Consider the following 14,664-nt stretch of genomic DNA (forward strand, 5'->3'; position numbering starts at 1 on the left):
AAAAAAAAAAAAAAAAAAAAAAAAAAAAAAGAAAAATACATTTGTTAGATAAATGAAAATATTAAGATAATTTCTAAAAATTTCTATATATATGATTTTGTATTCCTTTTTTTAAGTAATATGCATATAACATTAGAGCTTGCAATCATCACGCCACGCAGACCATTTCTTAAACTTGTGTTGCTATGATTGGGGCGGTGGAGGAATTTTGCATGGACTATCCGAAACTACTTTTAGTAGACCTTTAATAGTATATATATATCAATTTTCATCTTGTCAAAATTCAAATCATAAGATTCTATGAACACACAAAACAAAAGACAAAATTGACGATCAACTCAAATTTTTAGGTTTTTATTTTCTTGGTTGATGCTCTCTTTTGTATTGATGGAGAATGCTTATGCTTTTTGTTGTGTTATCGTTCAAAATTCATAGCAATTGTTAGTGTACTAAAAGTACGTTAAAAATATTCATTTAATTCAAAGCTATTTACATATATTTGTTACCAATTACCAAATAATATAATTATAATTTTAAAAATATATGTTAGGATTAATCTTATTTAAAATTTTCGAAATTGTTAATCTATTTTAGAATGGATATATTTTCAAATAACTAAAAACATTAAAATTAAATTTAATGACTGCAATAATTCATACACTTTTCTATTAATAATTCTTTTGGTATTCATATTATTATTATTGTTAACATGATATATGATATAAAAATATATCTAATAAATGAAATGAAATATATTTAATATGTAAATTGATATATTTAAGGTATAATGACAGAAAAAAAATTCTAGTCTAAGATAAAATACAAAATAAATATACAAACAAAATTTTATTAAAAGTATTAAATTAACCAAAAAATATAGATATATTGCGTTGATGAAAAGTCTCTTTTTTATATATATATATATCGGGAACAGGACGTCGATGGCGAATGCGATTTCTAGGGTTTCGATTTGAGATGGTCGTTTACGGGGGCAAGGAGAGAGGTTTGAGGGAAGGTCTGTCGTCTGCTTCTGATGGAGGAAGGATACAGATTCGGATGGCTATTCGATTTCTGTATCTTGAGAGTTGTGGCCAGTTAATTACGGATTCGGCTCCTTGTGAGGGATATGCGGTATAATGGGGTCTTGCGATTAATGATTCAAAGGGTTTTAATGGGGACAGATACAGGGATCCATGGAGATGGATGTGTGTTGATGCGATTTCCTTTTGTATTCGTTTGGATCTGCGTTTCAGGGCGTTGGAAGGTAGCTTTTCCTTTTATGGCATTTTGGGTTGATTTGTATCTCGTGTTGATTCGGAGAGTTTATGCGATCTCTCTTAATGGTGATCGAATCTTTGATAGAGATGTTACGATTCTCTTGCCAACGAGTGATGGGTTTCTCTTGGCTTGTCTCTGGTGGTTGATTGGGAAGAGGATATTCGATCATTTATATTCACGGGATTTTTTGGAAAATAGGATGATTTGGTTCATGATTGCTCTCCGTGTGGTGCTCTTGATTGGGGAATATATATTTACTTGGTTGCGAGATGGTTCTTCTTACGGCTCTATTCTGTTTTCTCTCAATCCTTGGTGGTTTTGTGGGTTTTTCTCTCTCGGCGTACCATTGCTTGATTCTCAGAAAGTTTTCTTGTGTCCGTGTTTGCGATTTATCATGGCTCAGTTGGCACTTAATAAAGGCAAGGTGGCTTTGGTTCGGACAGAGGTAGGGAAGATCTCGAGTTCTGTCTTGGCTCAGCGTATTCAACAATTTTCTCTTACTTTGATTGGAAGATTGATGAATCCAGCAGTTCAGAGGATGGAGTCTCTGCTTGCTAATCTGCCCAAGATTTGGAAATTGGAAGCTAAAGTTTCGGGTGCAGATTTGGGACAGAGTACTTTCCAGTTTAATTTTGAAGAAGAAGCGGATCTTCAGGAAGTCTTGCTCAATGGCCCGTATCACTTTGATGGTTGGATGATCTCCCTGGTACGTTGGGAACCTATAGTCTCTGACTCTTATCCTTCGGCAATCAGTTTCTGGGTGAAGGTGGGTGGAATCCCCATGCATCTATGGGAGTTAGCGACACTAGAGGCTGTTGGGAAGAGAGTTGGTCGAATCAAAGAAGTGGATGAGGACACAGGTAGTGTCTGTGTCACGGTGAACGGATTCAATCCTTTACTCTTCAACTTAGTGGTCCCTTTTGACACTGGTGATGAGGTGGTGGTCACTATTGAGTATGAGAAGTTGTCTGGTTACTGTAAGCATTGCTTCAGATTAACACACGATGTGTTGATCTGCCCTGAGCTGAAAAATGTACAAGTTGTTGCTCAGTGACAGCAAGTTGTGGTTAAACAAGGTTCGGTTAAACATGATGGTGGGTGGGAGAAACCAAGGAAACATGTGAAACGGGCGTTATATTTCCAAGTTGAGCAGTCCAACGGTAGGCGTCAACCTCAGTTTCATGGTGAGTCTAGCTCTTCCGGCTTTCCCTTGCAAGGGAGTATCCAAGGTCATGCTTGGGGACAAAAGATGAGGTACCAGAATAGTGGGTCGGAAGCTCATCTAGGATCCGATCTCTCTGGTTCCCAGGCGGTTGGAGGTGACTTGGTGGTTCATTCATCTGGTCTTCCCCATCAAAGGAAGGGTATTCGACCAGTGTGGCCTCAACCAATGTACAAGGTCAAGCAGGCTTCAGGTGAGAAAAGGATCCAAAACCCTGTTCAGACTGATGATCTGTCTATGATTGTTGAGGATACTTCTGTGGAGATGAATATGGAGTCTGATTTAGGTGGGGGGGATGAGGATCACCAGGATCCGGGCTTCAATGAAAGCACGGATGATTTGTTGGAAGACAGGGAGTTTGATGATGATACTAATCTTGAGGATTCAAGGGTAGAGTCAGAGTCAATATTCAAGGGCACTGTGTCGGGTGTAGGTGATAAGGGTCCTAATATACAAGGTACTCACGTTTCTGATCCTTTATCCTTGAGTATGACTGATATGAGTTCTGCTTTAGCGGCTGTTACTCTGGGAAAGCCGAGCAGCTTTAAAGCTAAAGCGGGTAGTCTGCAGGCTAGAAAAGGAGTTCATAGTTCGAAGAAAATTCCTTTGCCTCTGGCTTCACGTGGGAAACGTCTTTTGGCTAAATCTTTGTCTCTCAAATCTGCATGTAAGGGTACTAAAGAAGCGGGAGTGGGCAAACAAGGTCAGAAGGCTAAAGATGGCATTCCTGGCGGTGGCGGAAGTCGTCCTTTTAAGAAAGGGATGGTGGCTCTCCTGAAACCTGGCTCAAACGTGAAGATTTTGAGTTGGAACTATGAGGGCATTAGGGCTGATCTGACAGAGAATTATCTGGGGGTTTATGAAGGAAGCATAGACCAGACAATTTAATTTTATCAGAAACTAAAAAATGTTTTCTTATTTAGAAAAATTTCAAAATAAGTTTTTTTATAATAAGTTGTTTACTGTTGAACTCCGCGGGACCAGTGGTGGTTTGGCTTTGTTTTTTATGGATGAAATTAATTTGTCTATTCTTTTTTATAATGATCGTATTATTGATACACAAGCTTTCATTGGGCAACATTTGGTTTTTATGTCTTTCGTTTATGGAGATTCGGTCCCCCAACATCGAGAAAAAGTTTGGAATAAATTAACGGATATAGGTTCATTCCGCCTTGATCTCTGGTTTCTAATTGGAGACTTTAATGAATTAGTAGAAAATCATGAGAAACAGGGTGGTGCCTTGCGACTGGCTTCGTCCTTTCAACCTTTCATTTATATGCTTCGTCATTGCTGGTTGCTTGAATTTCCTTGCTATGGGAAACAATTATCTTGGAGAGGAAATCGTTGCAATAATCAAGTAGTTTGTTGCCGATTGGATCGTGCACTGGGTAACGAGGATTGGCATGGGCTCTTTCCAAATTTGAAAGTAGAATATTTGGAGATGATTGGATCTGATCACTGTCCAATTTTAGCTACTTGTCTGACGACGACTCGGCGTCGGCGTAGGCAGTTCCGGTTTGAAATACGTTGGTTGGGCAAGGAGGGTTTAGTTGGTGCGGTGGAGTCATGGTGGAATCGTACAAGGAATTTTCGGATTCCGGGTTTTGTGGATAAGATAAGAAATTGTAGGAATTCGATTTCCTGGTGGCAGAAAAATAATATAAGTTCTGGACCATCGATCATTTCTTCATTGAAGGCGGCTCTACATGAGGCGAAGATGGATGATTTGATCTCTCATGAGGAAATTCGAGGTATTGAGAGGAAATTGAAAGAGGCGTATCTTGATGAGGAGATTTATTGGCAACAAAAGAGTAGGAAGTTTTGGTTACGGGTGGGAGATAAAAACACTAGCTATTTTCATGCATCTACCAAACAAAGGCGGGTGAGAAATAGGATTGTCGGTTTATTTGATGTTGATAACATTTGGAATGAATCTCCCTCAGGTATGGAGCACATTGCTACAAAATACTTTGAGGATATTTTTAAGAAATCGGATGGTAGGGGTATTTCAGAGATGCTTCAGGGTATTAATCCGATTATTACAGACAGTATGAACAGAGCTCTAACTAGAGACATTACTGAAGCGGAAGTCCGAAAGGCTCTGTTCGCCATGCATCCGGAGAAGACCCCAGGCCCTGACGGGATGACGGCTCTGTTTGTTCAACGGTTTTGGTCCTCTCTAAAAGGGGATTTGGTGTATTTGGTTAGAGAGTTTTTCCGAACTGACAATTTTGATCCACTTCTAAATGAGACTAATATTTGTCTCATTCCTAAGGTTAATCGACCGCAGCGGATGGCGGAATTTAGGCCGATCAGTCTCTGTAATGTGAGCTACAAAATTGTTTCTAAGGTTTTGTGCTTTCGGCTAAAGCGCTTTTTACCCATTTCTGTTTCCGAAACTCAATTGGCCTTTGTTTCTGGTCGTTTAATTACAAATAATATTCTTGTAGCTCAGGAGATGTTCCATGGGCTAAATACAAACCGACGGTGCAATTCAGAATTTTTGGCATTTAAAACAGATATGAGTAAGGCCTATGATCGGGTATAGTGAGATTTTTTAGAGGCGGTTCTGGTTCGCTTAGGATTTGATAGAAAGTAGATTTCGTGGATCATGTGGTGTGTGTCCTCAGTGACGTATCAAGTTCTTCTGGATGGTCAGCCCTGGGGTTTTATTAGACCACAAAGGGGTTTACGTCAGGGAGATCCTCTGTCACCATATTTATTTATACTTTGTACAGAGGTCCTGATAGCAAATATTAAAAAGGCAGAAAGGGAAAAGAAATTAACGGGTATCACCATTGCCCGGGATAGCCCTACTGTTTCGCATTTGTTGTTCGCTGATGATAGTTTGTTCTTTTGTATAGCAGAGGCGTCTAAATGTAGGACGGTAATGGATATAATAGGTAATTATGGTAAAGCCTGAGGACAAGAGGTTAATTTGGAGAAATCATCTATCATGTTTGGTAAGAAGGTCCCGTCTGATAAACGCACTCAGTTAAAATCAGTTATTGGCATATCTAAGGAGGGAGGTATTGGCTCTTATTTGGGCATTCCTGAAAACCTGCAAGGATCGAAAACCAAGGTTTTTTGTTAAGGATCGGTTGGATGATCGAGTTAATAGTTGGTCTGCCAAGTATTTATCGAAAGGTGGGAAGAAAATTATGATTAAGTCGGTGGCGCTGGCACTTCCTACCCATGTTATGTCCTGTTATAAATTGCCACAGGAAATGACGTCTAAACTAACGAGTACCATTTTCACCTTCTGGTGGAAATCTAATGACAAGATTTGAGGTATGCACTGGGTTGCTTGGGATAAATTATGCAAAGATAAATGTGATGGGGGTCTAGGCTATCGTGCTCTGGCCCAATTTAATGATGCCTTGTTGGCTAAAAAGTTTTGGCGGCTAATTCATTACCCGACATATTTAATGGCTCGGGTGATGAAAGGTCGATACTTCAGGAACAAACATCCTCTTATGGCAAAAAAACCAAATAATCCTTCCTTTGGATGGAGGAGTATTTATTCAACCAAGGATTTGGTGCAACAAGGAGCGCGATGGGCGGTAGGTTCTGGCAGGTCTATTTCAGTTTGGCGTGATTCGTGGATACCGGATATTCGTCCAAGACCATCGAATGGCCGGGGGAGGTTGTTGCTCCCAAAGCTTGATGGTCAACCATTTAATTAATCTTGTTACGAAGGATTGGCATTTGCCTATCCTTTAGGAGTTCTTTGACCCGGAGGATATACCACTTATTTGGAGCATGGTGGTCAGTAAAACTCATTAACCGGATCGATTATTATGGCATTTTACTAAGTCAGGGAGGTATTCGGTAAAATCAGGTTATAGGCTAGCCCGGGAATTAATTGCGGAAGTTGAGTATGGGCAAACGTGTACGGCTCTGCGGGCTCTGGTGTGGAAATTAAATGGTCCCCCAAAGATTCAACACTTCTTTTGGCAGATCGCCTCAGGTACCCTTCATGTTGTGGAACGGTTTGTGTATCGGGGTGTACGTTGTGATGTGTTGTGCAAACGGTGTGCTTCTGCGGCGGAGACTATAAATCACGCTCTCTTTGAGTGCCCCGGTCGCGAGTTATATGGGAGATGTCTCCAGTATTGTTGGACCTGGGGGTTTTCCGTACGCTTCCATCTATGCGAATCTAGATTTTATTTTCTGGCGGGCTTCTTCCCAATCCGGGGTTGCTGATATAGCTACTCACCTCCCTTGGATTTTATTGTCACTTTGGAAAGATAGGAATAAAAAGGTTTTCCAGGGTATTGAAATGGAGCCAATTGATATTTTAAATCAAGCGGCTAATGATAAAGTTTTGTGGGAGGAGGCCAAATCTTACTCAGAGTGTTATCTAAATCCTCCACCTTCAATGGAGGAGAGGGGTTCCTTTCCCCGTTGTCAGGTTGATGGTTCATGGAAAGGTACCGACCCTTTTCAAGGCCTGGGCTGGTGGTGTTGTAATGATGAAGATTCGACGCTCCTTCTGGGTGCATGGAGTCAACGACGTGCTTCTACCCCTTTACATGCGGAATTACAAGCTTTGATCTGGGCTATGGAGTCCTTAATCGCGGCTGGAGTTGCTTGTCATGTATTTGAAACAGACTGTGCAGAGCTAGTTGCGATGGTGCAGACGCCGGACGATTAGCCTGCCTTTATGAACATGTTGGAGGAATTCACGCTGCTCCAAACATCTTACCCTTCCTTTACCCTAACCAGGATTTCATGTAACTCCAATGTCAGGGCAGATTGTCTTGCTCGGTCTTCAAGATCTTTAGTTTCTGAATCTACTATTGTAAACTCTTATCCTCCTGTTTGGGCGACCAATCGTGGAGTTTTTTTTAATTTATTTAATGTTTGGTTGGAAAAAAAAAATGAAAAGTCTCTTTTGATTTTTGATCAATGGACATACGATACAAATTTCCAAAAAAAGAAGTGAGGTTCCCAAATTTATCTACTCTAAAAAATAAAATAAAATGTAATTTATATGTTGTAAAAAGGAATAGTTTATTTTGGTTTTGAAATTAGATTTTGTAATTGAACCGTTCTAAACCGTTGGTTCAATTACAAAAAAAACAGAAAAAAAGATTGGGGGCGTGTGCGGTGGATTGGATCCCCTCTTTTGTAAGTGTTGTGTTATATTTCCAATACAGATTTTGATATATAAAAAAATACAGTTTTATTCTCACTGATTTAATGTATTGGTTAATATAAAAATTTGTTTGCCGCAAAAAAAAAACTCTATGCAAAATTTTTGTAAAAGTAAATTAATTAAAAGAAAAACAAAAACAAAAAATGATACTTATGAGACAAATTTTTTCTGTGTGAAAGTGATATAAATATATATTTTTTAAATGTATTCCAATACATTTTTATATGTGAAAGTGATATTTTGTCTATAAATAGGGAGTATGGATATATTAATCAATTATTTATATATTTTTGTTAAACACAAAATATACGATGGACCTATATTGTTGAAAAAACGATCCAACGGTGGAGAAAGCTGCTTAAGATTGAAGAACCCAAAAGAAGGAATCTAACGGTGTAAGGAATAGCGTCAAACCTAAGCCAAAAACACCTCCCAAATCCTCTCCTTTTAAAACCCTCTCGATCTCTCTCTCTCTCCTCTCAGTCCCTTCTCTCTCGCCGCATCGCTGCTCCTTAAACCTCTCGGACGCGCACTCCTCTCTCGAACTCCGATTTAACATGGTAATCATTCTCTTCGCTTTTTCTTCTGATTTATTCGTCTTCTAGGGGTTTATATTTCATCGATTCTTGATCTTAGGGTTTTCACAGTCTCAGATCTCACGAGATCGCGTCGTTTTCGTCGATTGCTTCTTTTGTTTTAGGGTTTTTCTAACTTTTTTTTTGTGAATATCATTGTTCAGGCTCTACCGAATCAGCAGACAGTAGATTACCCTAGCTTCAAGCTCGTCATCGTTGGTGATGGAGGCACAGGTACGGTACTCTTCCCCGTCTTTTTCATCGACCGATCACTGTTTTTGTTTCGGATTTGAGATTTTGATGTTGTACTGATTGGGATGTACGATTGTTTTTGGTGTTGTTGTGCAGGGAAGACAACTTTTGTGAAGAGGCATCTTACTGGGGAGTTTGAGAAGAAGTATGAACGTGAGTATAGCAAAAGATTTGCTTCATGAATACACAGTTTCTATTCTTTATGTCTCTATATGATTCTGATGTTTGAGTCTTGATCTTTTTTTTTTGTTGCAGCTACCATTGGTGTGGAGGTTCATCCTTTGGATTTCTTCACAAACTGTGGCAAGATCCGTTTCTACTGCTGGGACACTGCTGGTCAAGAGAAGTTTGGTGGCCTTAGGGATGGATACTAGTAAGTATACCCAACTCCATTGTTAGGTTCATGTGCAGAGTCGATCTAGAGTATACATAGTTTTAGAATAGTTCTGGCTAGGGTTTGAAATTGGCAACTGATTTGTTACCTGGACAATTGCAATAGGACTGGTATGTTTTTGTGGTAATCTCCTAAGATCGAAATGGGTATGAGTATGCATAGTCAAGAACAATCTCACCATGACAAGAGGAATAGGAATAGGAGTTGAATTGGTTGATTTAGATAAGTTTCATATGAATATATATCTAATCTTTAATTTTCTTGCAGCATCCATGGTCAATGTGCCATCATAATGTTCGATGTCACAGCAAGGCTGACATACAAGAACGTTCCCACATGGCATCGTGATCTTTGCAGGGTGTGTGAGAACATCCCGATCGTTCTGTGCGGGAACAAGGTTGATGTGAAGAACAGGCAAGTGAAGGCGAAGCAGGTCACATTCCACAGGAAGAAGAATCTGCAGTACTATGAGATATCAGCAAAGAGCAACTACAACTTCGAGAAGCCTTTCTTGTACCTTGCTAGAAAGCTGGCTGGAGACCAGAACCTTCACTTTGTTGAGTCACCAGCTCTTGCTCCACCAGAGGTTCACCTTGACATTGCTGCTCAGCAGCAGAATGAGGCCGATCTTGCAGCTGCCGCAGCTCAGCCACTTCCTGATGACGATGATGATGCATTCGAGTAGATCTTCTAAAATGTTTGCCATGGTTTTCTCTATTATGCTGTTTTTGATTTGAGGTTACATATAAATCAATCGGTCTTTTCATAACAGATATTGGGGGAATTATATTGGGATTGTTCTCTTTTTGCATCTAAGTTTGCATCTAAGTTTTTTTCTGCCCAAAAAGAATATGCGTTTATTGCAAAACTTTATTCCCGCCCACTTTTCTATTAACCAGTTGATGGATTTCTGATGCGACATTTAGCTACTTGGTCGATATAAAACTATATATTAATCAGCATTAGGTATAAAACGATAGTAATTTGCAGTGCAGTTTCGAATTGGTAGTCACTATTAGTGTTTCAATTCTGTTAGATATGGGCTTCGTCTTAATATGCTGCTCGGCCCATTAAGAGTTTAAACTGTGATTTCGGCCCGACAAATTTGGAAGAAAGTTCATTAAGCTCTGCAGATGGTAATTTTGGGAATTCGCGTGAAAACCCTAAAGTGCCTAACTCCTCACTCACCTATAAATAGCTCGAGACATTTATTGAGAACATCATCCTGACCCCCGAACAATACCTTGAGAGCAATACTTTGCATCGAAAACTGTTATTGTCCTTTGTGTAATTCATTTCCACTTTCGAGCTCGTCATTATTGGCCTGTTAGTTCTCCTGTGAACTGACGAGCTCAATCTTGACTCGTGTTAGTGCTCGACCTCACGTTTTTATCGTTAATAAAAGAACCAGCTTAACTCTTTCCCCTAAACTCTTATTTACTTAGTATTGTGCAATCCCTGGTACAAACAATTGGCGCCCACCGTGGTGCGAGAGTAGAGCGCTTCTTTTTCACGATAGATTGACAGTCAACATTTCCACGAAGTCTCCAGATTCAGAAAAATGGTGAACTGAGGAAATTCCAGCGGTGAAGTCAATACCACATCCGAGCAACCAGCGCCTACCTTGACAATTTCACCTTCAAAACAACAATGGAGACGCACAAGAGCTCGCACTCTCCCACATCCACCTTCCGCGACGACAACAGTCGAGGGTGCTACTCCGAACAACACAACCTTTACAACATTGCCCGACGCGCCCTTGGAACATCTTGCTGCCACACATGCCAAGCATCTCCAAACCGTCGTTCCAGTTGTCACTGACAGTGCCGCCCTCCCAGATCCCTTGCTTGCTGGAGAGCGGAACAACCTTGACGATCTGATGCAGACTATCCTCGACAGGCTCAATAGCCAGGACAAACGAATAGCCGAGCAGCTAGACGCACTCATTGCAGCACAAGAAGCATTGCAGGACCAAATCAGCTGACTCCAGCAAGGAAGGCACGACTATCGACAGGCAAGCTATCCAGCCGAGCCGGACGCACTACCGCCCCTCTCACCGCCAGTCGAGGAACGCTCGGAGAGTCACAGACGCTGACCAACATCCATCGTCGAAGGATCCTTCGACGACCAGACCAGGGAAAGGGCGCCCGCCGATAGAGACCAGACGCACAGTCGTAGCAAGCGTAGTAGGAGCCAGCCGACCCCAACATTTTTGAACCACCATCCGCCAGACAACCTAAAAGATTACAAGGATTTAAAAATCAAGCAGCTCGAAGCGATCGTAAAAGACATCTCGGCCAAGATGCATCGAGCAAGAAGCGCCGCCCCCAACTTGGAGAAGGTGCTCGAAGAGGCTCAACGCTCACCCTTCACGACGAGAATCTCTAGCATTCGCGTTTGTTACATCAACAAGTTCAAGTTCATCCCGTAGAACGGGCTAACCGACCCAAAACCATTCTAAAATCGATGAGTGTTGCAATCAATCGAGCACACTTTGGTCCTGAAGAATACGATGCCGGCTGCTGTCAGATGTTTGTGGAAAACTTAGCCCTTGACGCACTAAGTTGGTTTTCTCGTCTTGAAGCCAATTCGATAGATAGCTACTACGAGCTCACCGCTGCTTTCCTCCAACACCACTCGACCTTTATGATAAAGGAGGTATCTAACGCCGATCTCTGGACGATGCACCAAGAGGATGACGAATCGCTCAGAGAGTTCATGGAACGATTCAAGAAGGTTGTTTCGAAGCTCGCCATTGCAGACGATACTACGATCTCTGGTCTCCGAAATGCGCTCGCATATGGGTGTCGCTTCAGGGACAATATTATCACATACGAGCCTCTGACTCTCGACGACACCCTACGCCGGGCCAACAAGTACATCGAGGTGGAAGAAGAGAGCGGCAAGGTAAACCATCCATCATGATAAACGGTTGTGGAACTCAGCCAAATTGAAAAATAGTTAGGCACCATGCGCCNGCCAAAAAAAAAAAAAAAAGAACGCTCGTCATGTCGAGTCTCCTTTTGCTAAAACGAACTACGAATTGCTTGATCCCCTTTTAAAGGGTATGTAGGCAACCTTTTACAAGGCACAACTATAACAAAAAACACTCGCAAGAGTAAATTTAATCACAAATTAGCTCTCTCGAACGAGTCCGTCTTAACGAGTGTCCAGATTCTACATCGTCGCCTTGGCCAGGTGTACGATTTAAAACGCGTTCCACATGGATGCAGCGGTGAAATAATCCGCACAAAAAAACTCGACCCAGTTTCGCAATCAGCTAGCAGGCGGTCAAGTTTGGATAAGCCGAACACCAGGGCCGCACCTAAAAGGTACGACGAGCTCATCTCAACTACCACCCTAAAACTTGGTATTCAAAACACGTATTAGTATAAGACGAGAGACGTCTCGCCCCGTAAAATACATCTCGAAACCAAGCAAAAAACTCGAGCATGTCTCGCACTAGCTTGAGGGTGCCTGAACTTATAAGCCAAGTTCCGGCTTGCATGTTCTTGCCAACCCCAAGTACCCAAAGGATAAGCCGTACATAAAAGCCGCACCTAAAGGTACGGCGAGTCCGTCTCGCCTACCCCTTTAATTTGTGTCGACCTGCACTCTACAGTTTAGCACCTACGTCCAGCTTGGCGCCTACCTCAAGTTTGGTGCCGACCTCCAGCTTGGTGCCGACCTCCAGCTTGGTGTCGACCTCCAGCTTGGTGCCTACCTCAAACTTGGTGCCTACCTCAAACTTGGTGCCGACCTCCAGCTTGGTGTCTACCTCAAGCTTGGTGCCTACCTCAAGTATAGTGTCTAACTCAAGCTTGGTGCCGACATCCAGCTTGGAGCCTACCTCAAGTTTGGTGCCGACGTCAAGCTTGGCGCCGACCTCCAACTTGGCGCCTACCTCAAGTTTGGTGCTGACCTCAAGCTTGGCGCCAACCTCCAGCTTGGCGCCGACCTCAAGTTTGGTGCCGACCTCAAGCTTGGTGTCGAATTCAAGTTTGGCGCCGACCTCAAGCTTGGAGCTGACCTCCAGCTTGGCGCCTATCTCAAGTTTGGTGTTGACCTCCAGCTTGCCACCCTTGCGCTCGCCTACCTTACTTTTGCTGCACTCAAGCTTGCTTCCATCTCGTTCGCTACCCTCGCGTTTGACGCCTCTACGCTTGATGCTCTCACGCTCACTGTCCTCTCGCTTGCCGCTCTCACGCTTGACGCCCTCGCCAACTTCACGCTTGAAGCCTTTACGCTCGACGCTTGCACGCTCCCCGCCCTCTCGCTCGCCGCTCTCACGCTCGATGCCCTCGCCTCCCTCACGTTCGACGCTCTCGCGCTCGCCTCCCTCACGTTCGACGCTCTCGCGCTCGCCTCCCTCACGTTCGACGCTCTCGCGCTCGCCTCCCTCACGATCGACGCTCTCACGCTCGTCGCCCTCCCCGCCCTCGTGTTTGATGCTTTCGCGCTCGCCGCCCTAACGCTCGACGCTATCGCGCTCGCCACCCTCACGCCCGACGCTCTTGCGCTCACCTCCCTTGCATTTGCCACTTATTCATGGTGGTGACCTACTCTCTCATTCTCGGTGGAGACATCCACTCTTATTCTCGATGGAAACCTCCACTCTCATTCTCGATGGAAACCTCCACTCTCAAGCGTGGTGCCGACTTCCACTCTCCTTCTCAGTACCGATCTCTACTCTCATTCTCGATGCCAACATCCCAACCTTCTCTCGTTCATGGTACCGACCAGAACTCGCCGACCTCCTCTCTCGCTCATGGTGTCGACCTCAACTCACTCATGATGCCGACCTCCTCTCTCGCTCATGATGCCGACCTCAACTCGCTCATGGTGCCGACCTCATCCACGGAGCTGCTCGCACCGACCTCTCTCTCTTCACCTCTCGACCCCGCTCGACGACGACGATCAACCATCTCGCGAGAGTTGACACCGTCGACCTCAATCTCACTCTCGCCGACCTCAATCTTACCGACCTTGACTTCATTCACGGAGCTGCTCGCGCCAACCTCAACCTCACTCTCGCTGAGCTCTCTCATCACCTCTCGACCCCGCTCGACGAAGACAATCAACCATCTCGCGAGAGTTGGCACCACCGATCTCAATCTCACTCTCGCTGACCTTAATGTCACTCTCGCCGACCTCAATCTCTGCCCGTCGATTTGTCTCAATTTCTCTAACCCTTAGTTACCAACTATGTGTGGCAACTCCATCCTCAACCATTGCAGATCCATTATCAAGCCCTACGCTCTGTAAGAATGTGCTCAAGGCACATAACATCTAGACGAGCTCTACGCTCAACACTCCAGGCGCCAGGCGCCACGCTCCGCAAAGACGTGCTCAAGACACATAACATATAGACAAGTTATGCGCTCCACAACAACACATTCAACGCATACAACATCAGAACGAGCTCCGAGCACGAAGGAAGATCTTCCTAGGGCAATCTGGAACACCCAACGCTGAGCAGGCATATGTTAAGACTCGAAGTACGCCCGCCGATCGCAGAAATACCTCACTCGCCGGACTGAGGGGGGGACTATTGTTGGATATGGGCTTCGTCCTAATATGCCGCTCGGCCCAACAAGAGCTTAAACTGTGACTTCGGCCCGACAAATTTGGAAGAAAGTCCATTAAGCTCCGCAAAGGGCAATTTCGGGAATTCGCGTGGAAACCCTAAAGTGCCTAACTCCTCACTCACCTATAAATAGCTCGAGACATTTATTGAGAACATCATCCTGACTCCCGGACAATACCCTGAGAGCAATACTTT

General features: G+C 43.4%; 1 protein-coding gene across 1 annotated transcript; it reads left to right on the plus strand.

The window, feature by feature from the left end:
• LOC104706343 (GTP-binding nuclear protein Ran-2) lies at positions 8,031-9,693 on the plus strand. The gene is made up of 5 exons (XM_010422531.1): positions 8,031-8,221; positions 8,401-8,470; positions 8,585-8,641; positions 8,744-8,861; positions 9,150-9,693. The coding sequence occupies exons 1-5, from the start codon at positions 8,219-8,221 to the stop codon at positions 9,565-9,567; spliced, it is 666 nt and encodes a 221-aa protein (XP_010420833.1). The 5' UTR covers positions 8,031-8,218; the 3' UTR covers positions 9,568-9,693.

Source organism: Camelina sativa, chromosome 8 (assembly GCF_000633955.1).
Source record: "Camelina sativa cultivar DH55 chromosome 8, Cs, whole genome shotgun sequence".
NCBI lineage: Eukaryota > Viridiplantae > Streptophyta > Magnoliopsida > Brassicales > Brassicaceae > Camelina > Camelina sativa.

Bases quoted from the DNA above. Each gene is read 5' to 3' on its own strand.
- LOC104706343 (XM_010422531.1), top strand. The intron at 8,471-8,584 runs GTACGGTACTCT...GTTGTTGTGCAG, and splicing joins CGTTGGTGATGGAGGCACAG to GGAAGACAACTTTTGTGAAG. The intron at 8,642-8,743 runs GTGAGTATAGCA...TTTTTGTTGCAG, and splicing joins GTTTGAGAAGAAGTATGAAC to CTACCATTGGTGTGGAGGTT.